Source organism: Phyllopteryx taeniolatus, chromosome 1, assembly GCF_024500385.1.
Source record: "Phyllopteryx taeniolatus isolate TA_2022b chromosome 1, UOR_Ptae_1.2, whole genome shotgun sequence".
Taxonomy (NCBI): domain Eukaryota; kingdom Metazoa; phylum Chordata; class Actinopteri; order Syngnathiformes; family Syngnathidae; genus Phyllopteryx; species Phyllopteryx taeniolatus.
The window spans coordinates 38,511,762-38,539,325 of NC_084502.1; the positions used below are offsets into that span (position 1 = coordinate 38,511,762).

At 39.7% G+C, this 27,564-nt stretch overlaps 1 protein-coding gene and 1 long non-coding RNA gene across 2 annotated transcripts in view; one reads left to right on the top strand and one right to left on the bottom strand.

The window, feature by feature from the left end:
* Positions 1-3,237: 3,237 nt before the first annotated feature.
* The window catches only part of nup210 (nucleoporin 210), a 54,824-nt gene continuing 30,497 nt past the window's right edge, over positions 3,238-27,564 (top strand). The window contains exons 1-9 of the mRNA XM_061794275.1: positions 3,238-3,650; positions 5,304-5,443; positions 7,180-7,311; positions 10,439-10,535; positions 10,691-10,841; positions 13,997-14,129; positions 14,218-14,376; positions 25,254-25,322; positions 25,407-25,513. Coding sequence (XP_061650259.1) covers positions 3,490-3,650; positions 5,304-5,443; positions 7,180-7,311; positions 10,439-10,535; positions 10,691-10,841; positions 13,997-14,129; positions 14,218-14,376; positions 25,254-25,322; positions 25,407-25,513 — 1,149 coding nt within the window. The 5' untranslated portion in view covers positions 3,238-3,489. The remainder of the gene's footprint in view (positions 3,651-5,303; positions 5,444-7,179; positions 7,312-10,438; positions 10,536-10,690; positions 10,842-13,996; positions 14,130-14,217; positions 14,377-25,253; positions 25,323-25,406; positions 25,514-27,564) is intronic.
* LOC133487544 (uncharacterized) lies at positions 10,544-27,564 on the bottom strand. The gene is made up of 3 exons (XR_009791366.1): positions 27,143-27,564; positions 10,894-10,993; positions 10,544-10,737 (listed from the first exon to the last, which is right to left on the bottom strand). It is a non-coding gene; the product is annotated as an uncharacterized LOC133487544 (long non-coding RNA).

Consider the following 27,564-nt stretch of genomic DNA (forward strand, 5'->3'; position numbering starts at 1 on the left):
CTGAACTTTTGTCTCATATTTATCTTTTGATCTGAAACCCAAATGTCTTCTGTATACAACAAAAACAAAGGAATTGACCTTGCCGTTCCAATACGTTTGGAGGGGACTGTATGTAAATAAAGTACATACAGTGCGCCGCAAATTTAACGAGAAGAGACATTACAGGATCGTGATGTCCTTTATCAGACTGTTTTATTTTATTTAGTTTTTTATTATTTTCAGTTACTACATTTTACCATTTTCAAAAGAAATTAGGAATTTCAAACTGAATTCACTTTGTTGTACTGAAATTTAAACTGTCTCATAGGGTTTCTCTGAAAAATCAGAAATCAATCAAGCATAACATAACACAAATGAAACTATTTGTCAGTAAATAACTGTAATTTTACATCCCAACCAAGAAATAATAATGTGCTTTATGATTTTTTCTTTTTTTAAATAAATAAAAAAATTGATGGATAACAATAATAATTATATTTTAACATTAAAAACACAACAAGGAATTTGTTTTTCTTTGATATTATTGTTCTTACATGCTACTACTGCAAACTTTGCTGCTGTAGAAATTCTGTTCTCTACTTGTGCTGTACCAATAACATGACCAGTTAATGTCACATCTTCCATACTCCGCAACATAGTGACAATTGCAGAAAGCAGCGAAAGCAGATTGTTGCTCTGTTGGGGGGCTGGCGTCACCACAGGAAATTAAGACCCATATGTATGTGGTAAAAAATAACTCCCCAGCTGTGTCTTGTAAAGTTTTTCAAGTTGTAATGAAATGGCAAGCCTGCCAAAACGCTCTCCAATGCAAGCGCTCTAAATACCACAGGCTTGTGTAAACTAGCCATTACAAATACTGTATTGCATTGACTGACTTAATCCCAAAGGAAGCTGGAAGGTGACTTCTCATTGTTTTAAGTCTAATGACACAGATCAGAACATTTGCTTCTCAACGTTTTATTTCAGGCAAACCAATGTAATATGAAATGGATTAGGCTCCTTACTCACAACATCACATTCACATCAAGTTGTACCATGGTGATCATTTGAGACGGTTTCACTTCCTTACATTTGTCAGTGTGCACAAAATAGTTCCCAGAGGCCAATTTGTATTTCACTGCATTGTAACAGGCATTGTTATGTCTGGTCATACTTTGCCTCTCACCACGCTGGCCTTAGAGCTCTATACTTTCCAAACTAAAGCCTATTACATTTCTGGTGGAAATTGATCCCATAGTTTGATATTGAGTAAGTATTTAGTGTTATGGCCTAGTGCGCCCATTTGTGTGCACTGAGTCAAGTCAGGCCGCCAAGTAAATAACTTTGCTGGAAGGACAGTGCTGCCCATGCATGCCAGATGAGGAAACACTTGGGATGCAGCAGTCTTTTTCTGAATGATATCATCTACCAAAGATTTTCATGAATGGAATGATTATATACACAGCAACTTTAAATGTAACACTTAAACAACAGTGTTTTGCTGACCTACTGTCTTCACAAAGTGACAGACATCTTTACGATTTGGCTTGGTTCATCGGGTCTGCGCCCTGCAGTTGGCAAACATTCAGGGTTCATCATTTTAAATTAGTGCAACGATCCTGTTTGGCTTGGTGGATTGCTTTACATGTAGGGCACTGTCATCTTCAGCGGTTTTCTATTAAATGTTGTTTATAAAATGGATAACAGTTGCTTACAGTCAAGTTTGATGGTTTGAACTTTACCGTAGAATACAGTTTTGTTTTTCTTTTTGACTGTGACAACTATCTCTAATCATTGGTTCCCAAGCTTCACTGTGACTGATTGAAACGAAGAACTCACACAAACATCAATCTAAGGTGCAGGCATAACAGGTAGTTCTTCCTTTCAATGGAAAAAAAAATGGAGCCTTTAGGTGAAGTGCTGATTGAATACCACATTCAGGTAGTTTTTTAAAACCTCAGACTTTATATCATTCTATCCTTACATAACAATGTGAAGTGCATTAATGAAATGTGAAGCTTAAATAGCGCTGCCTTGTCGAAATAAATCAAACTTTTTGCGTTTCATTCTTCATTGTCATCCGTGTGCTGGTGAAGGATTTAAGACAATCTAAGCACACTAAGCACATAGTGTCAACGTCTTGTATGTGTAGATTTTTCCAATTATTTATAATAATTCATGCATCTTATTGGAACTCTATGCCTGATGGTGATGGGCTGTTTTCTTTTGAACTATATTGTAGTGTAATCTGTCTCAGACAAAGGCTTATGTCACAATTGGCAAAGGAGAGTGGTGTGAAACCCTTCACAACCACAGTACATCCGCTAATTAAGCTGTGCATCTCTCTAAAGAGAAAACCACAGTGGGAGGTGCATAACTGCAGTGACTTCAAAGTGGAGGAGCAAATGGTATACACTGAACTCAGAATGGATCATTAGAATTTGGCAACGTATTGGTTTATCTTCTAAGGCCTTCTCTAAACGCCAGAGAAAATAATATATGGTCATTGTGCTCCACATTTTCAGAATAAATTTTAGCTCGCATTACATATACAGGTACTTGCTCAGTAGTGAGTGGCAAAAGGCTGGTGGGGATATTGAACAGACAGCCAGACTTTTAGTCGCGATCTGCAGTGTCCAGAAACAGAGCTCAAGATTCAACACTCAACATTCTCGACAAAACTATCCCCATTGCCTTCATTAGCGATCGGTTGATAATATATGTTAGCAAGTTAGCCATCGGCGGCACGGTGAACGACTGGTTAGCACATCTGTGGCTGGTGGCCATTTTGGGTGTACTGCGCCTCTCGCCCGGAGTCAGCTAGGAAAGGCTCCAGCTTGCGCACCACCCTAATGATGGATGGATGTTAGCCATTTCAATTTTAAAGTTACCGGGGTGCTTCACCCAAGTGGGAGAAAATAACAGTACATCTGAAACAAGTTTCATGTTATTGCACTTGTACTGTATGAAAGGGAAAGCCGATGCTTATCAGGGGATCCATAAAAAAAATATATGTTTTAAATATATTTTTTTTCTTCTTAATTTAGCGATATTTGATGTTGAATGGTTTGTTTAAAAGATGATCAATGAGTTATATTGAGTGAAATGGGTCTTAAATTTTTTCAAGTACGGTAAACGTGATGAGTCCAAATTGGGAGAGGGGATACAATTGGGGGTGCCAAATCATGACTCATTAATGCATTGAGAGCGAGCAAGTTGTCGAGCGTGAAATAAATGCGACTGTACCTTTAAGAAAACGCGTCATTGTTGCTGGAGTGTGACGTTTCTTCAGTCCCGGCATGCTCAGAAGTCCAATAGTTGTTAATGGCGGGTACTCAGCTCGTATTAGCTTAGGTGCATGTTTTTTTTTTTTTTTAATAATTTTTTTTAAATGGAAAACCACAACCCCGCAACGATTATATCGATTGCAGTATTTTAATGAGGCGGAATAAGTTTGTTGCGGTTTCTATTCCTTTTAGTGTCGCTACCAATAAGTCCCATTGAGCGGAAATGCTGACAATGAACCAGTTCGCTTTAGTTTGGCTGTCATTTCTCGGCGTTTTTCAAAACACTTGCTGCTCCAAGCTAAATATGCCCAAAGTGCTGCTGCCACTTGCCAGAGTTACACGAATTAACTTCACACTGGAAACCACTGAAGGTTGCTACAGATGGTGAGTAGGGAGAAAAAGTGGACATGCTCGCAGAGGGAGTGTCATATTACACCCTGCCTGCACGTGGTCACAGCATCTGCGGGGTGTCACTTTGGGAGGGCGAGAGAGCCCGCGTGTGACCAAAATAGCCCGAAAAACATCTCTGGCCAGTATAGCTTTCTTTGTCCATCAACATTCGCTGTGTCACTTTTGTTCGTGTACATTAGACTTTATAAGAGCAGCCACTGTCTCCTCCCAGGAAATAACCTCGAGGAGAAGTACACTCATGGTGAGCACTCTCCTATAGCCAAAAGAAGAACCTTTGTTAGTTTATATAGATTATATTAATATTGGACTTGCACTGGGAGTCTATGGTCAGTAAGGCTTGAATGACTTAAACCGTCCATCCATCCATCCATCCATCCATTTTCTGAGCCGCTTATCCTCACAAGGGTCGCGGGAGTGCTGGAGCCAATCCCAACTATCTTCGGGCAGGAGGCGGGGTACACCCTGAACTGGTTGCCAGCCAATCGCAGGGCACATACATACAACCATTCACACTCACATTCACGCCTACGGGCAATTTAGTGTCTTCAAATAACCTACCATGCATGTTTTTGGAATGTGGGAGGAAACATTTTTATTTTTTGTCCATTTGCGATTTTGTGGGAAATATCTGACATTGCACATGTGTAATTTACATGTCTATTTGATGCTGTTACTTATGCTCACCAGTTACCTAGTAACTTTTTTTTCATTTTCTTTAAGTACTCACTAACTCAAGTACTGTATTTTTTTTTTGAGGAGTTATTTGTATTCGCTACTTGAGTACAATTTTTGGCTACTCTACTTGGCTCTGTTTGGAGGTAATGTCTCTTCACCAACAAGTCCCAATCTCCATACTTCAATCCATAGTGTGTTTTGAAATAGCCATCTTGCATACCAAGTCCTAACAGACTGACTCAAAAAGTTGCAACTTGTCTTATCTCACTGAACCACCTTGGCCATTTGGTTTAATACAGGGGTGGAGAACCAATTTACTATCAGGGGCCATTTATTTTTTTTATAGTCTTCTGATTTGATGCAAGGATCAGAAAAATATTAGTTTTTATATATTGTTAGCTTGGCATGTTGTACGACTGGTTAGCACGTTTGTCTCACAGTTTTGAGGACATGGGTTCAAATCCGGCTTCGCCTGTGTTTAGTTTGCATGTTCTTCCCGTGCCTGTGTGGTTTTTCTCTGGGTACGCTGGTTTCCTCCAACATCCCAAAAACAACACACGGAAAATGAATGGATGGATATTATTAGCTTTTCGGCATTGAGTGCTTTTGACCTTTTGCGCTGTCCTTTTTTTTTGGAATGTGGAAATGAAAGCATGGCAAAATGCTTTTTTTGCCATATCTCAGAGGCTGCTGTTCTGGAAATGTAAATGTCCAAGACTATAAAATAGAGAAAATGGTGAATTATTGAAATGCATTAATCAGACAGTAGAACGATTGAGCGGTATAGAAAGAGCTCAGTGCCATTTCGGAATTCGCTATGCAGTCTAGGCCTTCACTGTAAATTTTCTTCCTGAATGTTTGCAATGTTCCTTTCGAGGATGGTGAGAAAAGTTCCTTAACCTTCCTGTGCTTGACCAATATACAGTATTCAGTGTAGTCCTGTTCTTCCAGGAAATCAACACGACCAGAAGTAGCGAGCGTCCTGCCCATAGATGAAGAAACTGGCCGAGGCTGCTCCAGGAGAGCGGTCCTTCAAGCTCTTTCCACGCAGCCCTCCAGGTTGACCAGCATCATTCTGGCTGAAGATGTTGGTAAATATCATTGGAAATAGGGCTGTAAATTATTGGGAAAAAAATGACATTGCGATTTTCTTTAACCCTGCAATATACAGTGGGTATGCAAAGTATTCAGACCCCCTTAAATTTTTCACTCTGTTATATTGCACAGCCATAAGTATTCACAGCCTTTGTTCAGTATTTACCGTATTTTCACGACCATAAGGTGCACTTAAAAGTCTTACATTTTCTCCAAAATGAATGGGGAGCCTTATAATGCGGCGCGCCTTATGTGTGCACAGAGTTCCAAAATCTGTAAATGATGTTGTGTGACTTTGATGAGCGCGCCGGTTGACTGACTGGGAGCATTTCCTGTCGACACGCTGCTTATATAGAGGAAAGGCGGACGTGACTGAGGACAGCATGCGGACGTTAAAGGGGGAAGAGTGCGCGTGAAAGAGGACGCTAAAGGCACGTCCCCAGTAGGTATATAGTGCCGGTATGTGCATTGTGCAAAACAACATCGGTTTGGCTAAGGACCCCCGAAAATGGCACCTACGAAGAGACACGCTTACGAAGCAGAGTTTAAACTGCAAGCTATCAGTTACGCGGAGGAACATGGGAATCGAGCAGCCGCGAGAGAATTCAAGATCAGCGAATCCATGGTGCGCAAGTGGAGAAAACAGGAAAATGCCGGCATCATTGCTCCTACTTGCAAATCCCTCTACAGTTCTGTCAGGTTGGATGGTGAATGTTGGTGGACAGCCATTTTCAGGTCTCTCCAGAGATGCTCAATTAGGTTTAAGCGATCTTTGGGTTCTTCTTTACCTCACTCACCAAGGCTCTTCTTTTTTACTGTCAATCTGGGGTGCTGTGTGTACGTTGAGGGAAAAAAACTAACAAATGATTTTAGCAAATGGCTGCAATATAACAGAGTGAAAAATTTAAGGGGGTCTGAATACTTTCCACACCCACTGTATAATTTCTGCTAGTCCATTTTGGAGAAAATTTAAGCCTTTTAAATGCGCCTTATGGTCGTGAAAATACGGTAAATACTGAACAAAGGGTGTGAATACTTATGGCTGTGCAATATAACGAAGTGAAAAATGTAAGGGGGTCTGAATAATTTCCGTATCACTGTATATTGCTTTGTTGAAAATACTGGATAACATACACATAATGTGAAAACCAGCACACATTTCTCTTTTTCCCTCTAGAAAAAACATGCTCAGTGGAGCAAAAAAGTACACGCAGTCTACCTGTATTTAAATGCACTGTAGTATTAAGCAATAGTCCAGCCAGACATGAAGTTAAAATAATTTATTTTCCTGCCCAGTTATACTGTTTTCATTAGCACATTTCTCACACTATTAATTTGTTTTAAAATGTCAGGTTTTTTTACTCCTGTTTTAACATATGCATTAGTATTTCTATATTTGAGTGCATTAGTTTAAAGCAAAACACATTCTTGTGTACACCTGAGGTTTGTAGCTTTATAATGCTGTGCCCCCCCCCCCCCCCCGTGCAGTTATGAAGCTTGATGGGCATTGTAATTAAAATAGCAAATGCGTACTGGTCCTCTCACATCTGTTTCAAAGGTCTTTTTCTAAAACATGCTTCTCTAGCCGTTGACCAAATCATACCTACACAACTACTGTATATACAGTACATGATTCAAGTACATTTCTATGCTGTTATCAGCTCAAACCCATTTGAGCTTTTTTAGTAGTTGTGCTTTGTATCTAAAGTGTGTTGCCCTCCTCTATTTACAGTAACAGGACAGGTACTGCGCTGTGATGCAATCGTCGACGTGATCTATGACGTTACCATTGTGTCCACCACCAGAGAGCTACATCTGGAGGATTCACCCCTTGCACTCGAAATTAATGCACTGGACTCTGAAGGTGCACATGATTTAAGCTTCCTCTCATTATAGCCTGCTGGAGCTTTGTTAAATACTCCCTTAACGGAGTTAGTTAGCACATCCAGACTGTTCTTGATGAATATACAAAACCCAATTTCAATGAAGTTGGGACGCTGTGTAAAACGTAAATAAAAACTAAAATAATGATTTTTACAATATTTTTCAACCTATATTCAACTGAATACACTACAAAGACAAGATATTCAATGTTCAATCTGATGAAATATTTTTTTTGTGTGTGCAAATATTCTCTCATTTTGAATTTGATGCCTGCAAAACTTTCCAAAAAGCTGGGACTGGCAATGAAAGTTGAGGGATGCTCATAAACCTTCTGTTTGGAACATTCCACAGATGAACAGGTTGATTGGAAACAGGTGAGTGTCATGATTGGATATACAAGGAGCATCCCCTCAAGGCTCAGTTGTTCACAAGCAAGGATGGGTAGAGGTTCACCACTTTGTGAACAACTGCGTTGGCAAATAATCCAACAGTTTAAGAACGTTTCTCAATGCACAGTTGCAAGGAATTTAGGGATTTCATCATCTACGGTCCATAATATCAACAAAAGATTCAGAGAATCTGGAGAAATTTCTGCATGTAAGCGGCAAGACCGAAAACCAACATTGAATGCCTTCGATCGCTCAGGTGCTGCTGCATTAAAAACTGGCCTCATTATGTATAAAAACTGTTATCATTATATTGAATATTGCCACGTGGGCTCAAGACCACTTCAGAAAACCATTGTCACTTAATACTGTTCGTCGCTACATCTACAAATGCAAGTTAAAACTCTACCATGCAAAGCGATATATCAACAACAACCAAAAATGCCACCGGTTTCTCTGGTCCCGAGCTCATCTGAGATGGACTGATGCAAAGTGGAAAAGTGTACTGTGGTCTGACGAGTCCACATTTCAAATAGTTTTTGGGAGTCATTTATTTTGTGTCCTCTGGGCCAAAAAGGAAAAGGACCATCCGGATTGTTATCAGCGCAGAACTCTCTGTGATTGTATGGGTGTGTTTGTTAGTGCCCATGACATGGGTAACTTGCACATCTGTGAGGCACCGTTCAATTTTGAAAGGTACATAGAAGTTTTGGAGCATCATATGCTACCATCCAAGCAATGACCTTTTCAGGGACATCCATGCTTATCTCAGTAAGACAATGCCAAGCCACATTCTGCACGTGTTAGAACAGTGTGGCTTCTTAGTAAAAGAGTGTGAGTACTAGACTGGCCTTTCTGCAGTCTAGACCTGTCTCCCATTGAAAATTTGTGGTGCATTATTGAGTGCAAAATAAGACAACGGAGAACCCGGACTGCTGAGCAACCGAAGTTGTATATAAAACAAGAATGGAAAGGAATTCCACCTAGAAAGCTTCAACCATTAGTGTCCCCAGTTCCCAAAAGCTTATTGAGTGTTGTTAAAAGAAAAGGTGATGTAGCACAGTGGTTTCCCAGCTGTTTTGGGAACGTGTTGCAGGCATCAAATCTAAAATGAGAGAATTTTTGCAATTTAAAAAAAGGTTTTATCAATTTGAACAGTAAATATCTTGTCTTTGTAGTGTATTCAATTAAATACAGGTTGAAAAGGATTTGCAAATCATATTCTGTTTTTATTCACGTTTTACACAATGTCCCAATTTTATTGGAATTGGGTTTTGTAAGTATATAACATTTTCGTCCCCGAGTTCATAACACTCATCTATTGCTTAGTTGTTGCTGTAAAGATGTATCAGAACAGTGTTGGATCTTGTCAAACTGTGCCTATGACCTGGTTTTGTCGGTTTTTGTCTCCTGGTTCCATTTAAGACAAGGTCACTTAACTAAATGAACTATGACTACAGTCTGATGCTTTCTTTTTAAAGTGAGCTCCGATTGAAATGACAAATTTAATTTTACAACTACTGACCACTACTACTGAAATACAGTGGCATATATTTATAATTTACTCCTATAATAAAAAAATAAAAAAAGATTTTTTTAGACCATAATTTGATCCACTATCGTCGCCATGTTTTAGCGTGCGCAAAGCATTCTGGGAATGATGACGTAGAATGGGTGTTGTAAGATTGTTACGTTGCTGCTCTCTGCGGCGCTAAGCAACCCACTTGCAACCAGCTTTTATCGTCAGCAAAAAGAGTTAAAAATACCGTACTGCGCCGCTTTTGGATGCAATTTCCAATCAGGACGGAATGCAAAAAAAGGAGGTAAGCATTCCAAGCTTTCCCAGAGAGAGAAGGTTGAGGAAACGGTGGGAGGATGTGGTTGGAAGAGTTGAGGTGCCGAAAGATCCGCGGCTGTGTTCTCGACACTTCAGCCCAGATTCTTCCTTTTTATTCTTTCCTCACAAGGAGCCTAAATGGCCGCGTGTGACATGCGAAAGCTGAGCAAAAAGGCGTGAAAGACAGGAGGCGCTGGCCACATACCTTGATCAGCCCACCTTAGCAGTAGCTACAAATACACCACTGAATATGACCAACTTGAGTTTCTTCACACCAGTCATCTTCATCCTCATTTCTTGTGTCTTCACTCTCATTTCCCTGATCACACTCCGGCTCGAACTGAAATGGCTGAACAGCGTTCATCGCTGCCAGGGGCTGCTACTGTGGCTACTGCTAAAAACAGGTGTCGGGAACATCCCCATTTAACATCACTACCCAGAATGCACTGCGACGAAAAAACATTGGTGGCCAATGTTGAAATTACAATTTGTAAAAAATATATAAATCTGGAAATGATTATCGAAAGTTCTATCTTATTGTTAGGTTACTCAAGTCGAAAGAGATCATATATACCAAACGTCATTGAAAACGGAGTTCACTTTAAGGCTCTATGGTTTCATGTTTCGCTGACTGTGGCCTTTAGATTCATTATTTTAGGTAGACTGTCGAAGAATGTGGCGTATTCTGTAATGAAATGCCTGTTGGTTTTGTACCAGCTAATTCAGCTGCCAGGAGCTGTCCAATAACCATTATGCCCAGCGTGTTTTGATCAGAGTAGAAAATATGCAAATGTCCTCAATTCCAACTGTTACATTGCATCAGTCACTTGTTTGAGCATAAGGAAAAGTCAACCATGACTCTTCTGCTTTTCCTTCTTTAACAGGAAACACCTTCAGCACCCTTGCAGGTCTGGTATTTGACTGGACTTTAGTGAAAGATGTGGATGTAAACGGATTCTCTGATTCTCATAATTCGTTACGGTTGGTATTCCTTTACGATCTACATTAAGAGCAGTGGAATTACAGTGATTACTGCATTACAAAGATGCAGAATTGGCTTGTATTTTATCCCATGCTCCTTTGGTTGAAATGGAAAGGACTGCAGAATTAACATTGCTGTGTCTTGTCTCTCCAAGGTTTCTGAAGTTTTCTGAGTCCACATACACGCCTCCTGGATACATATCTGAAATGGAGCGTGTTGGCAAACAGGGCAATATCATTTTGGTGTCAGGGCTGAAAACCGGACATGCTAAAGTGAAGGCCAAAATCCAAGAATCACTGTATCATGTAAGATAGAAATAATTTTCCAGCACAAAGTACAAATATTCAAATGTATTACCTGAGTGTTAGACAGCCGCCAGGATTTCGTGGTGTAAGAGGAGGAGAAGAATTTAGATTGTGGCCTCTGTGTGACCGCAAACTTCCACTGATGTAGGGATCTAAAAATAGCAAGAGGGGATAATCATTCTTCCCTACCTGAATTGTAATTTCAAATTGATGGCTGCTATATGACAATCATAAATTAAAAGTTAACTTGAGTTCAAGACTTCCCTTTCCATCCATCCATTTTCCAAGCCGCTTATCCACAGAAGGGTCGCGGGAGTGCTGGAGACTATCCCAGCTATCTTTGGGCAAGAGGCGGGGTACACCCTGAACTGGTTGCCAGCCAATTGCAGGGCACACATAAACAAACAACCATTCACACTCACATTCACACGTAGGGGCAATTTAGAGACTTCAATTAACCTACCATGCATGTTTTTGGGATGTGGGAGGAAACCGGAGTACCCGGAGAAAACCCACACAGGCACGGGGAGAACATGCAAACTCCACACAGGCGGGGCCGGGGATTGAACCCCGGTCCTCAGAACTGTGAGGCAGACGCTCTAGTCGTCCACCCTGCCGCCCTTCCCTTTCCATAAGAATGGAAAAAGATGCCCTTAAAGCTGACAAAGTGAAAAGAGACTTTTTGACATTTGTCAATTATGTTTTTGAAGTTTCAAATTAAGTACAGCTTGTTTTGATTTGGCTGCTATAAAACCAAAGGGTGGTAGTGACATTTTTCGATTATCAGCAGTAGAATAAAGGAGACTAACGCAAAACATTTTTTTTCAAACTTTCAAGCCGTTCCGAGTTGTTTGGTGTTTGGCATTCTTCTGTCAAAATACACAAAGCATACATGCAAATCAGTCGCCTTTTCGGCGAAATTCGCTGTTTTGAACTCAAAATAGGCCATTTTGAGGGGGGGGGGGCGATCGCTGTCGTCATAGACTGTTTCGTACTCCTTCAGCACTGGCAGCTAGATCCATTCTACACATCCACCATCCACACACAGATGTAATTGTGACTATTACTCCGCGGCGGACTAATATGCTGGCGCATCGGCCTGAGGTTCCGCCTGTGCGCTCGGGACTGTGTTTGGATAAATCACAGGAGTTGACTAGACCAGAAAAAAAACACTTCCGCCGCTTCTGCTGTTAAGAAGTAACGGTACTTTTACTCCATTACAATGATCTAAATGTCAGTCGATACTATTATTGATCAATTATTTTTTTTTTTTTATGAACTATTTCGTGAGTGAGACTATTGACTTAGACTTCCACATTGGCGCTGTTTGCTCCAATCCAGTTTAAGCGCAAGTGACATTTAAGACTAGTTCACCAATCAAACGACACAAGAAAGTCACATCACCTCACACGTCTTCTATTGGACATAGGTGTTAAAACTAGATAAGCCAGCCCGGCTGATCGTCGTGCCTACGTGGCGGCATGTTGGGAAGGTCGTCGTTACCATGAAGGCAACGGTGCGCAACTCGTCATGTTTACATTTAGACGAACAAAAGCAACTTTCATGTATGATAGTTTTTGCCTTGCACTGTCTGGCAAATGTGGATATTTCAGCTCACCTATAACTTGAGAAAACACCATGCAGTAAATTGCAGATGTTTTGTTGTAGTTGACTGTGCGTACACACAAAGCAGCATCAGAATTTGCATTTTGTAATTTTTTATTTTTTTTTAATTGATGTTCATGCTGTGGTTAAAAAATCAGAAGTTACTCACTATTTACTCAGTACTTGTAGTTATTTCACAGTGTACTTTTTACTCTTACTCAAGTCATTTTTTGGAGGCCTACTTTTACTTGAGTCACATTATTGTCAAGTAACAGTATTCTTACTTGAGTACAATATTTGGCTACTCTACCCACCTCTGCAGCGGACATCCTCTATTGCTACTCTTATGTTTAAGCAACATTTTTGCTCATCAGATCAGCCAGTGTCGTATTTGTTGCACTGGCCTTTTGTACTTTCGCGTTGAGATGCTACGGGTCTTGGTCCTGGTTGTAGTCCCAGTGGAACCGCGAAGCACACGTAACATTGGCGACAAGAGTTGATCCGCTAGTACATCTTGTATTAATTAGGAAATGCGCCTACATTTATCTGATTAGTTTACGGATGTTAAAGTTAAATGTATTAAGTGACGGAGCGATGTTAGGGATTATGTCACAACACAGAATGAACTAACTTCAAATTCAGAAATGGCCAATAAAAACAGAAAAATATTGTACTTAATATTTTCCTGGGGGAAGCATTTGGGATTAGCCTTTGAAGTTGGTAATTGTGAAAAATGAAGTGAAACAGACTGATTGTAGTCAATTATTTTCTAGAATGAGAGTGCTTAAAGAGGAGGATGCTATTCATGTGGCACAGCTTGAAGCAGGCATCAGGTGCAGGTGGGCCTGGCACAAGTTAGAAGCTAAAACAAAAAAGCAAAGAAATGAGGCAAATTTTATTTGAATCCTAAATTTGTACATCAACATGTACACTTGAGTGGTATGAATAAATGTTTTTCTGTGTGAAGAATTTTTTATTTTTATTTTGCCTTATTGTACTCTTCAGAGTCTTCCAGATTGCATAATTTGTTAAAATCAAAAACATTCTCTGCAGGAGCCCGGGGACCCCCCCAGATGGCCTTTACAATTTTTTTTGGTTTTTTTGTCACCTTTTTCATAACTTTGGTGTTTTGCATGTCTGACAAAGGATAACGAATGACTACGCTTAACATCCACTTTTTACACTCTTGTTGAAATTGGCTTCAAAACTGCGACAAACAATGCAAGTCACTTGTAAATGACCCACACACCCCGCAATACAGGGAGCGCCCAGAAAAATTACATTGTAGCCTCACTGTATCTGTAAGTGTAGGGTGGTAATGGAGAACAAGTTGCTCACAAAAAAATTTCTGAAGTGGGCAGATAAGTGAAGATTAAATTGGTTGTTTGATTTCACATTTGATGGGTGGCAGGCAGTCCAGAGACCAAACTATTTGTAAACGATGAACTAAAAAGGTCAACTTAACATGTCCCCAAACTCCCTTATCCTGATTGTTTTAAAATTGTTGCTCCTGAAGATGAAGCTTTGTTGCTATGATATCTGTGCTGCAGGGTGTGGATGCAGCTGAGGTGAAACTATTGATTTTAGAGAACATCTTACTGAGTCCTGCACATGACGTCTACCTGCTAGCTGGAACATCAATACGATACCAAGTCCTGAAGATAAGACAGGGCTCAATAACTGGTAAGACTGTTGATTGAAGCTTGCTGTTTGTTGAATGTCAGGGTACATTTGAGATAGTATGCCTATTTTTGCTTGATGTTTTTTCAAGAGCTTTCAATGCCATGTGATCAATATGAGCTGCACCTTCAGAACAGCTTGGTCGACACAAATGGAAACCCAGACGTTGCCGTCGCACGTCTAGATCAAATATCCTCCACAGTTACTGCCATTCAACTGGGACACATCAATGTCGTGCTCGACCATAAAAGTATCCTTCTGAAATATTCTCATCTGCACTCTGTTGGAGGCTTAACAATGCACTAATGGGCTGTGCTGGACCATGACCCCTTCTGCTGCTGCTAATGAACAGTCTCACTTGTGTTATTGGGCTGCACTGATTAAGCTGTTTGGCTATCATGCTAGTAGGCCAAGTGAGCTGGTAGCAGAATAGTAGTAGTGTGTAGGAGGTTAGAAAATTAATTAGTCATTAAGCTGTTAAGCAAGAAGGTGTGGAGTGGAGGTCGGGGGGGGGGGGCATTGGGTGGTGGGGCACTTACCTCTCTTCCCCTTGATGCCCAAAATACCCTTCTGTCCTTTGTTGGCAATGACATAGGTCAAATGTTTTTTTTTGTCTTTTTTGGGTGTGTGTGTGCTTATGAGAGTGAAAGCCTGTCTTGTGCCTTTCAGCAATAAAATGTAATGTAACCCAGCTGAAAAAAAGGGTTAAGATGAAATTAATTTAGTACAAAATAAAATTATGTATTTGCGTTGGCAAGTGTGTGAATGAGAGAGGGAAAGGGCTGTGGCTGGAGAAAGGAGCAGAGTCCGCGTGAATTTGGCCGTAAGGACCAGAGTTGCGTCTTCGGCCAGAGCAATTGAGTCCACACATTTTGTCTAAAGGTTGTCTTCATGTTTCAATATCCTTTCCTTAACCAGGTAAAAGCTCATTGAGAGATACAATCTCTTTTTCAAAAGCCAAGATCCAGCAAAAATTACACAGGCAGTAACAATTATACAGTGGGTGCGGAAAGTATTCAGACCCCCTTAAATGTTTCACTCTTTGTTATCTTGCACCCATTTTCTAACATCCTTTAAATTCATATTTTTCCTCATTAATGTACACACAGCACCCCATATTGACAGAAAAAAAACAGAATTGTTGAATTTTTTGCAGAGTTAGTAGAAAAGAAAAACTGAAATATCACACAGCCATGAAGTATTCAGACCGTTTGCTCAGTATTTATTAGAAGGACCTTTTTGAGCTAGCTGTATTAGCTCAAAAAGGTGATTCTAATAAATCTTTTTGGGAATGATGCAACAAGTTTTTCACACCCGGATTTGGGGCTCCTCTGCCATTCATCCTTGCAGATCCTCTCTAGTTCTGTCAGGTTGGATGGTGTATATTGGTGGACAGCCATTTTCAAGTCTCTCCAGAGATGCTCAATTGGGTTTAAGTCAGGGCTCTTGCTGGTCCATTCAAGAACAGTCACAGAGTTTTTCTGAAGCCACTCCTTCGTTATTTTAGCTGTGTGCTTAGGGTCATTGTTTTGTTGGAAGGTGAACCTTCGGCCCAGTCTGAGCTCCTGAGCAGTCTTGAAAAGGTTTTCGTCCAGAATATCCCGTACTTGGCCGCATTCATCTTTCATTCGATTGCAACCAGTCATCCTGTCCCTGCAGCTGAAAACACCCCCACAGCATGATGCTGCCACCACCATGCTTCACTGTTGGGACTTTGGGACTGTATTGGACAGGTGATGAGCAGTGCCTGGTTTTCTAAACACATACCCCTTAGAATTAAGGCCAAAAAGTTCTATCGTGGTCTCATCAGAGCAGAGAATCTTATTTCTCACCATCTTGGTGTCCTTCAGGTGTTTTTTTTTTTTTTTTTAATCAAACTCCATGCGGGCTTTCATGTGTCTTCCGTCGGATAGGCTTCCGTCGGGCCACTCTGCCATAAAGCCACGATTGTTGGAGGGCTGCAGTGATGGATGACTTTTTAGAACTTTCTCCCATCTCCCGACTGCATCTCTGGAGCTCAGCCACAGTGATTTTGGGGTTCTTCTTTACCTCTCTCACCAAGGCTCTTCTCCTCCGATTGCTCAGTTTGGCCGGACGGCCAGCACCAGGAAGGTCATCCCAAACATCTTCCATTTAAGGATTATGGCGGTCACTGTGCTCTTAGGAACCTTCATTGCAGCAGAATTTTTTTGTAACCTTGGCCAGATCTGTGCCTTGCCACAATTCTGTCTCTGAGCTCTTCAGGCAGTTCCTTTGACCTCATGCTTCTCATTTGCTCTTACATACACTGTGAGCTGTAAGGTCTTATATAGACAGGTGTGTGGCTTTCCTAATCAAGTCCAATCAGTATAATCAAACACAGCTGCACTCCAATGAAGGTGTAGAATCATCTCAAGGATGATCAGAATAAATGGACAGCACCTTAGTTAAATATGAGTGTCACAGAAAAGGGTCTGAATACTTATGGCAGTGTGATATTTCAATTTTTCTTTTTTAATAAATCTGCAAAAACTTCAACAATTCTGCTTTTTTTCCCTGTCAATTTGGGGTGCTGTGTGTAGATTAATGAGGGAGAAAATGGACTTAAATGATTTTAGCAAATGGCTGAAATATAACACGAGTGAAAAATTAAAGGGGGTCTGAATACTTTCTGTACCCACTGTACATAAAAACATTCAGAATCCTCTTCATTTTGCCAAAAACACACAAGGAATTTGTCTCTGGTAGTTGGAGCCGCTCTAGTACGACAACAGACAGTCAATTGACAGACAATACTTCGTAGAGTAAATAAAATAACAGTGACATCAAAATGTGTGGCATCCGATTTAAAAACGGTGACAAAGCACAAATGCTTTCGAGTACGTACATGTTTTGTTTTTTCTTTTTTTTCCACGTTTGGGTGGCTTTAGGACATTTTTTGGGCCTCTTTAGTGGGTTAATGACTCTATACCGATGTGCCAAATGTTTAATATTTGTTTAAGTGCATTTTTTTGCGGACAGAGCCTAAGTTTGATGTATTTATATTTTTGATTTATCTAAGATATTTTACCTATTCTACATTACAATGCCCATGTTCAATATTCTTTAGAATGTTTATTAAAAAGTATGCACTTGAACTGTGATGCTTTATATCATTATATCAGTGAAAAAATAAAATCGACACTGTATTATCTTATATCGTGATAGTTTTGGGGAAAATATATCATCCTAAAAAATTTGCTACCGTGGCAGGCTGAATCACAATATATTGAGTAGACTTTACACCGATTTTATAGGCCTGATCGGTATCGGCCGATAATTAGCATTTTATGCTGATCGGCTATAATGTCGTCATTCACCAGTCCGATCAATGACCGAAAAAGACATTTACTGCGTGTCGCCATCACGCACAGTATATTTGCTCTTTCACGATTGCACTGTCAGACTGCTGCAATAAAATCTTGTATTCCGATACCACCGCATCCCGTTTTTTACGATCATTGGGCTTTATCTTGTCAACTCACTCATTACCGTGGCGACGACAACACAAGTGGATCGCGCTGATTGTATTATGAGGACAAAATGGGGAAAAACGTGTGTTGGTGGTCACCGGTGCTCAGGACAGGAGAGGACGTTCGTTTAAGGCTTGCTTGAGGTATTTTCACGTACTTTGAATGCGATACGGCTCGCAAGCAGGCAACAAAAACGTCATGTAGCCTAGCCGGTTGTATGTAAACATGCCGCCGTTCTGTCGAATCATGCTCTAAAGTTTCGGTGTGGGTGAAGTAATTTAATTACAGTAAGTTAACACCCATTATTTCTGTCATGTTGTAATGTTGGTTTGACCTGACTGATTAGAATACACAATCTGACTAGAGCAGTGATTTCTAACTTTTATGGAGCCAAGGAACCTATTTTACAATTGAAAAATCTCACGGCACACCAACAAACAAAAATGTCACAAAAAGTGGATAGATTAATTACTGTACGTACTTCCTGCCATCTAATAGAAGACCATTCATTTGTTCTGGCTGTCACTATGCATAAATAGATGAACAAATACACATTATTTATTGGAAATATAATTTTTGGAGCAATTAAGTACACAAGTGTATATACAGTAAATGAATAGGTATTTAAATAGACACATTGCTCCATCTTGTGATCGGATCGGTTATCGTTTTTTAAAACTCGCTGATCGGTGATGGACCCCAAAAATCCTGATTGTGTAAAGCCTAATATTGAGAGCGAGAGAGAGAGAGAGAGAGAATGAGAGAGAGAGAGCAATGGATGGACAAATTTTTTTTTACAAATTGTGAATATAAAAATCTGCAATATTGCGGGACCACGAACCAACAACCGTCATATAGTGGAGGATTAGTGTATCTGTACTCAGTGGTGATAAGTTGCTGGGACTCACATAGTCTCAAATGTAAAATGATCTATGGTGTTGCAGGGCTCTACACTAAAATATACATAGAAATAAATTAGCTTTGCTTTACACTAGTTTTTGCATTACTCGCACTGGTGCGACCAACTTTTTCAGTTGGTTGCAGCATTTTTTGAGGAGTTACAGCATGACCATAGACCTTGATTCAAAGTGACTCAAGGTATATTGGCAAAATATGTTCCTGTGAACAAGAGGTTTTTTCCATCAACAAGCAGTAGCAGACAAAACGGGTCAATTAAAAAAAAACAACAACAAAAAAGCAGGCTTTTATTTGATCATTTGTTTGACACAGAGGGGCCAGTTTTTATATTGAGTGCTCCTAACCCTCTTCTCCTCGGAAAACCACTTACCGGTAATTTCTCGTGTATAATGCACACCCATGTATAATACGCACCCCCAAAGTTGACCCCAAAATTCTGGAAAACCCTTCTACCTATGTATAATGCATTTTTACAATGCATGATTTTGCTTCTACCCATATGATCAAAACATGATTATCTGTATTTTATTCATTTTTTTCAAATAATTATTATGAAGCTCAGCACTATTTGAACACGTAATACTTTTTTATTGTTCTTATTTTGAAATTCACAGCCCTACTTTTATTTCGTAAATGAGAAAACACACAGTTGTGGTCATATGTTTGATTACCCAAGCAGAATTTGTAAGGTGGGTACAATTTTTTAAAGAAGGGCCAGGAGAAACACATTTATTTATTTATTTTTTTTAAATTCATAGCCTCTAGGTGGCGCTAGGATATTAGAATGAAAATTTACACCTTTCTCATAACCTCTAGGTGGCGGTGGCATATTGAAATGAACGTGTACCGCCTTTTCATAACCTCTAGATGGCGGCAAACATAAAATGAGAAATACTTTTTCATTTTCCCCTATACCCATGTATAATGCGCACCATTGATTTTTGATTTTTTTTGGGGGGGGGGGGGGGAAATGCGCATTATACACGTGAAATTACGGTAAGAATTTAACACGTCACGTAACACGTGTTTTTAGTGCCATTTCTCCTCCAAACATGCTGTGCATTATGCATCCAAAAAGTTCAATTTTGCTCTCTTCAGACCAGACTATATTCTCACAGTATTTACAGTGGGGGAAAAAAGTATTTAGTCAGCTACCAATTGTGCAAGTTCTCCCACTCAAAAAGATGAGAGAGACCTGTAATTTTCCTGAGGTGTATACCTCACCTATGAGAGACATTTTAAAGAATTTATTAGCAAATTATGGTGGTAAAATAAGTATTTGGTCAACAAAAGTTCATCTCAATACTTCGTTATATACCCTTTGTTGGCAATGACATAGGTCAAATGTTTTCTGTAAGTCTTCACAAGGTTTTCACACACTGTTGCTGGTATTTTGACCCAATCCTCCATGCAGATCTCTAGAGCATTGATTTCCTCCATGCAGATCTCTAGAGCATTGATTTTTTTGGGGCTCTCGCTGTGCAACACAGACTTTCAAGTCCCTCCCAAAATTTTCCAAGGGGTTGAGATCCACTCTAGGACCTTGAAATGCTTCTTACGAAGCAACTCCTTCGTTGCCCGAGCTGTGTGTTTGGGATCATTGCCATGCTGAAAGACCCAGCTACATTTCTTTTTCAATGCTCTTGCTGATAGGCGGTTTTCTCTCAAAATCTCACAGTACATGGCCCCATTCATTTTTTCCTTTACACGGACGGATTAGTCGTCCTGGTCCCTTTGCAGAAAAACAGCCCCAAAGCATGATGTTTCCACCCCAATGCTTCACAGTAGGTATGGTGTTCTTTGGCTGCAACTCAGCATTCTTTCTCCTTCTAACACAACAAGTTGAGTTTTTACTGAAAAGTTCTATTTTGGTTTCATCTGACCATATGACTTTCTCCCAATCATCTTCTGGATCATCCAAATGCTCTCAAGCAAACTTAAGACGGGCCTGGACATGTACTGGCTTAAGCAGGGGGACACGTCTGGCACTGCAGGTTTTGAGTTCCTGACGGCGTAGTGTTACTGATGGTATCCTTTGTTACTTTGGTCCCAGCTCTCTGCAGGTCATTCACTAGGTCCCCCGTGTGGTTCTGGGATTTTTGCCCACCATTCTTGTGATCATTTTGAGCCCACTGGGTGAGATCTTCCATGGAGCCCCAGATTGAGGGAGATTCAGTGATCTTGTATGTCTTCCATTTTCTAATAATTGCTCCCACAGTTGATTTCTTCACACCAAGCTGCTTACCTATTGCAGTTTCAGTCAGTCAGGGCTACAATTTTCTTCTGGTGTCCTTTGACAGCTCTTTGGTCTTGACCATAGTGGAGTTTGGAGTGTGACTGTTTGAGGTTGTGGACAGGTGTCTTTTATACTGATAACGAGTTCAAATAGGTGCCATTAATACAGGTAACGTGTGAAGGAGAGAGGAGCCTCTTAAAGAAGAAGGTACAGGTCTGTGAGAGCCAGAAAATTTGCTTGTTTGTCGGTGACCAAATACTTATTTTCCACCATAATTTGCTAATAAATTATTTAAAAATCAAGCAATGTGTTTTTCTGTTTCCCCCCCCCCCTCTCTCATTTTGTGTCTCAAATGTGAGGTTACCTATGGTGAAATTTACAGGCCTCTCATCTTTTTTAGTGGGAGAACACAATTGGTGGCTGACTAAATACTTTTTTGCCCCAGTGTATAACAATGATTGACATGGCGTCACAGTGTAATCTCTCTCTCTCTCTCTCTCTCTCTCTCTCTCTCTCTCTCTTTCTTTTTTTTTTATTCCACAAGTTGAAAAAAAGACCAATTTGGTCGCAGTCTTGAGCCTTGTACCGCTGAAACAACGGACTGTGAAGAGTGTCGTTCTTAATGGATTACAAACAGTGGGAGGAAAAAGACTGAACCCTTTGGAATTTCTTACATTTATGCATAAATTGGTCATAAAATGTCGTCTAATCTTTCTTTATCTAAATCACACGAATAAACAGTCTGCTTCAACTAATACCACTCAATTAGATTTTTTCACAATTTTAAAGACCATAAAATAAATATTCACAGGACGGAGAAGAAAAAGTGAACCCTTGGATTTAACTGGTTGGACCTCCTTTGTCAGCAATAACCTTAACCAAACGTTTCTTGAAGTTACAAATCAGATGTGCACAAGTATCAGGATGAATTTTGTACCATTCCTCTTTACAAATCTGTTGAACTAAAACAAGATTCAAGGGATGTCTTGTGTGAATAGCTCTTTTAAGGTCATGTCACAGCATTTCAATTCGGTTGAGGTCAGGACTTTAACTGGGCCACTCCAGAACAGAAGTTACTTCTGTATTTTGGATCATTGTACTGCTGTAAAATCCATCCTCTTTTGAGCTTCAACTGTTGTACAGATGGCCGCAAGTTCTTCTGCAAAATGTGTATGAATTATTTTTTCTATTGATGACAACACGCTGTCCAGGTCCTGAGGATGTAGAGCACGCTCGTACCATGGTGCTCCCTCCACCATGCTTCACAGCTGGGATAAAGTTTTGCTATTGGTGTGCTGTGCCATTTTTCCTCACATGGCATTGTGTGTTCCAATTCAACTTTGATCTGTCCAAAGAATATTTTGCCAATCGTGCTGCGGAACATCCAAGTGCTCTTAAGCAAGCTTCAAATATGTCTCAATTTGTCTAATGGTGGACTGATGAACGTCAAGACTTTTAGAGATAGTTTTGTTTATATTTTCCAGCTATTGTAAGTCAACAATTCTTAATCGTAGGTCCTCTGTGAGCTCTTTTGAGGGAGGCATGATACACATCAGGCAATGCTTCTCGATGAGAAAATTCTCAACCGGTGTGTTTTTTCTAGTAGCCAGAGCAGCTTTCAGCCTCACCTCCATTCTTGCTAATTGATTGAACTCTTGGTGGCTCACACCTGACTCTGATTAGCTCTTGGAGAATCTGTAGAAGTTTGTTTTTCCTCCCTGTCCTGTGAATGTTTAATTTTATTTAAAATTATATGAAAATATGATTGTTTATATGGTATTAGTTTAAGAAGACTGTTTATTCTTGTGATCTAGATCAAGATCAGACCACATTTTATGACCAATTTAGTAAGCAGAAATTTAAGAAATTCCAAAGGTGTCGTATACTTTTTCCTCCCATTGTACATTCCTTGTCTCTGTAAGCTAGCTTGTTTGCATTGTTTGCTAGTTCTTATGTATTAGCACTGAAGTAATTTACATTAAGTCAGCTATCGTTGTGTTGTGATCAATAAATAAATAATGTTAAAATGGAGACAATTCAGGCTTAATATTGAACTTCTGTGTAAAGTCATTTTATTAAATAGGGAACAATGCTAACTTTCTAATATGAAATTCATAATCTCTCTACATCCATTACTTATTATAAAATGCAGTATTCTTTTAAATTAATTTTGTTTATTGTGAAGAACCTTTATGAATGTGATTGACCGGATTGGTGAAATACTTTTTTTCTTTTTTGGTGGGGGGAAGCATTTTACTGGCAATATAAGGTGATACAGTGAAGAAATGCTCTGCTGGGGATGGGGAAAGTGAGGTGTACATTATTTTTTTCAATTGTGTTTCACTGAAAAGAAAAGAAAAAAAAGCTCCAGAGATCCACCAACAGCTATCCAGAGCCCCAGACATGATATGGCATTTTTTTTCTTTCAATTGTGGCTACAATATAAATATAAAATGCATACAAAATGCTAGATTGTGGCTGAAAATACAAATTTGTGGCCACACAATCGGTGTAATGCCTACACAAAATACTGCTTTATGGATTTAATATAATTCCAACATTTGATATCTGGGTAAGCAAATGGCGCACACCTTTGCTAGAAACTGCAGTACTGTAATTTCTCGTGTATAATGCGCATCCCCCCCCCCCCCTGAAAATTGTCAAAAGTCAATAGTGCACATTATACATGGGTATAGGGGCAAATGGAAAAAACATTCAAATTTTTATAAATGTATGCCGCCATCTAGCGGTTGTGAAAAAGCTGTACACTTTCATTCCAAAATGCCACCGCCACCTAGTGATTATAAAAAAGGTGTAGCCTACACTTTCATTCCAATATGACAGGGGTCCTTCATGTTTTCTTTAAAGAATTGTACCCATCTTACAAATTCTGCCTGGGTAATCAAACATATGAGCACAACTGTGTGTTTTCTCATTTAATAAATAAAAGTAGGGCCGTGAATTTCAAAATAAGAGCAAGTAAATTTAAAAAAGGAGAAAGTGTTTAAACCAAGTGCTTAACTTCAGAATAATTATTTGGAAAAAAAACTAACAAAATACAGATAATACTTCTTGTTTTGATCATATGGGTAGAAGCAAAATCAACTGCATTATACAACCCCAATTCCAATGAAGTTGGGACATTGTGTTAAACATAAAATAAAAACAGAATACAATGATTTTTAAATCATGTTCGACCTATATTTAATTGAATACACTACAAAAACAAGATATTTAATATTCAAACTGATAAACTTTATTGTTTTTAGCAAATAATCATTAACTTAGAATTTTATGGCTGCAAACGTTCCAAAAAAGCTGGGACAGGGTCATGTTTCCCTAAATTCCCTAAAATCCCTAAATTCCTTGCAATTGTACATTGAGGAACATTGTCCTTAAACTGTTCGACTATTTTCTCACGCACTTGTTCACAAAGAGGTGAACCCCGCCCCATCTTTGCTTGTGAATGAATGAGCAATTCAGGGAAGCTCCTTTTATACCCAATCATGGCACCCACCTGTTCCCAATTAGTCTGTTCATCTGTGGGATGTTCCAAACAGGTGTTTGATGAGCATTCCTCAACTTTCTGTCTTTTTTGCCACCTGTCCCAGCTTTATTGGAACGTGTTGCAGCCATAAAATTCTCAAGTTCATGATTATTTGCTAAAAACAATAAAGTTGATCAGTTTGAACATTAAATATCTTGTCTTTGTAGTGTATTCAATTAAATATACGTTGAACATGATTTGTAAATCATTGTATTCAGTTTTTATTTATGTTTAACACAACGTCCCAACTTCATTGGAATTGGGGTTGTACATAGGTAGAAGGGTTTTCCTGAGTTTTGAGGTCAATTTAGGGGGTGCGTATTATACACGAGAAATTACGGTACCCAATGTCCTTAAAGTATGTCTTTTCTTAGTCTGTTTTTGTCAATAACCTGTAATTCCAATTTTTTAGAATTTGTTATTCCCAGTCTAAAAGAAAATGTAATCATACTTCTGTTACCATGTCCACTGTCTTTAGCCCCTACCTCCACCTTATCGAATCTAGGAAAGGAGCTCTCGATTTGCTTACCCAACTGTCCACTACGGAGCCACAGGTACTTATGGGCCACAATATTTCATTCACACGTTATACCAAGTTCGTGTTCACAAATTATTATTTCGTGGGCACAAATGAGCATTTTGTGCACACGTTATATCTAATGTATATTCTGGCCAAAATTTATTTTTCCCTGTCATGTCTTGGGCTCTGTAAACATCTCCTGTTGAGTCAGCAGCGGCAAAACACACTAATCATTTCAGGTATATACAAAGTACTTAGTGTAGTGAGTTATATAAAATAACGTATGTTTGTGTAAGGAGTTTCAAACTCTTCTTCCATTGCCCCTTTTAGCTTTGAGCCCCTGCCTCTCCAAAGGTCTCTGAATACCCCTGCTGTACATTGTCTGGTTTAATTTTCCTTACAAGTATTTTTTTAGGTCTTCGTATGCAAGGAGTGTTTCGCCTCCCCAACAGCACTCTGTATGTGGTGGAACCTGGCTACCTAGGTTAGTTCAGCCACTCCCGTTTACTTTTTATAAATGGAAAAGTGAATGTGAGAAGAGTCTTTTTCAAACTTGTATTTGGTTTAGGTTTTAAAATTCATCCCGGAGACAGTTGGGTTCTGGAAACTGGGAGAGACTATGATATCCTGATTGAAGTATTTGATAAATCTGGCAACAAACTCTACCTGTCTGATGTAAGTAAACCTCAGTAGAATCATTATCTTCATCATACAAGTATATATGAATTCCTCAGAAATGTGAATTAATCCATCCATTTTCCGAACCGCGAGATATACAGCATATTCTATACTGTGTACACGTGAGCGTATTTAACACCTGTCGATGAAAATGTCACAATAAAATGAATCCTGGTAATGGAGTACGTGCAACAAGTCTTACATGTGATTGGCAAATTAGTTTCCAGTTAACTTCATGCGCCATTCCAACAGTGGGCATATGAACAAACAGAAAAACTTGACACATCAACTGCCAGAAAACATTGTAAGGTTGCATGGTGAATGCTGGTGGACAACCATTTTCAGGTCTCTCCAGAGATGCGCAATTGGGTTTAAGTCAGGGCTCTTCATTATTTTAGCTGTGGGTTTAGGGTCATTTTCTTGTTGGAAGATGAACCTTTGGCCCAGTCTGAGGTCCTGAGCACTCTGGAGAAGGTTTTCGTCCAGGATATGCCTGTACTTGGCCGCATTCATCTTTCCTTTAATTGCAACCAGTCGTCTTGTCCCTGCAGCTGAAAAACGGCCCCACAGCATGATGCTGCCACCACCATGCTTCACTGTTGGGACTTTGGGACTGTATTGGACAGGTGATGAGCAGTGCCTGGTTTTCTAAACACATACCCCTTAGAATTAAGGCCAAAAAGTTATATATTGATCTCATCAGACCAGAGAATCGTATTTCTCACCATCTTGGAGTCCTTCAGTTTTTTGTTTTTTTTTTATTATTTATTTTTTAAGCAAACTCCATGCGGGCTTTCATGTGTCTTGCACTGAGGAGAGGCTTCCTGCGGGCCACTCTGCCATAAAGCCCCGACTGGTGGAGGGCTGCATTGATGGTTGACTTTCTAGAACTTTCTCCCATCTTCCGCTCAGCCACAGTGATCTTTGGGTTCTTCTTTGCCTCTCTCACCAAGGCTCTTCTCCGCCAATTGCTCAGTTTGGCCGGACGGCCAGCTCTAGGAAGGGTTCTGGTCATCCCAAACGTCTTCCATTTAAGGATTATGGAGGCCACTGTGCTATTAGGAACCTGAAGTGCAGCAGAATTTTTTTTTGTAACCTTTGCCAGATCTGTGGCTTGCCACAATTCTGTCTCTGAGCTCCTCAGACAGTTCCTTTGACCTCATGATTCTCATTTGGTCTGACATGCACTGTGAGCTGTAGGGTCTCATATAGACAGGTGTGTGGCTTTCCTAATCAAGTCCAATCAGTATAATCCAACACAGCTGGACGCCAATGAAGGTGTAGAACCATCTCAAGGATGATCAGAATAAATGGACAGCACCCGAGTTAAATATGCGTGTCACAGCAAAGGGTCTGAATACTTATGGCTGTGTGATATTTCAGTTTTTCATTTTTAATCTGCAAACATTTCAACAATTCCGTTTTTTTTTCTGTCAATGTGGGGTGCTGTGTGTACGTTAATGAGGGGGCGGGGGAGAGAACTTAAATTATTTTAGCAAATGGCTGCAATATAAAAAAGAGTTTCAACTTTAAGGGGGTCTGCATACTTTCCGTACCCACTATACATTTTAATATTTTATTTATGAATAATAATTTTAAAAAGGCAATTATAAAAACTGACTTAACCGTTATTTTTGTTGATGAACTCTTCTCCTCTTGAACACATCCGGGAACGAGACGTCCCTCCCGAGGCGCCTGGGGCGACCTAAAAGCGGACAGGAAACAAATAACAAATGGGAACTAATTAATTGGAATTGAATACTAAGTAATTATGAAGTATAAATGACAGGAGTTAAAGAAAATTGTAAGATCTTTTGTTCATAGAATGTATTTCTAATTTTATGAAAATGAACAATTTGGATTGTAAGCCAAAGCAGTAATCTACACATCTCAGTTTGCAAACCGCCATTAAACAACAAAGAAGAAGAAGCTATATGACATGTTATGACGGTTGATTTGGTCATATAGTCACTTTCTGTTGCTAGTCAGAGCTTTACTGTGCCCATCTTTCAGCCAATGCTGCTTAAAGCCCATTTGATGATGTTACT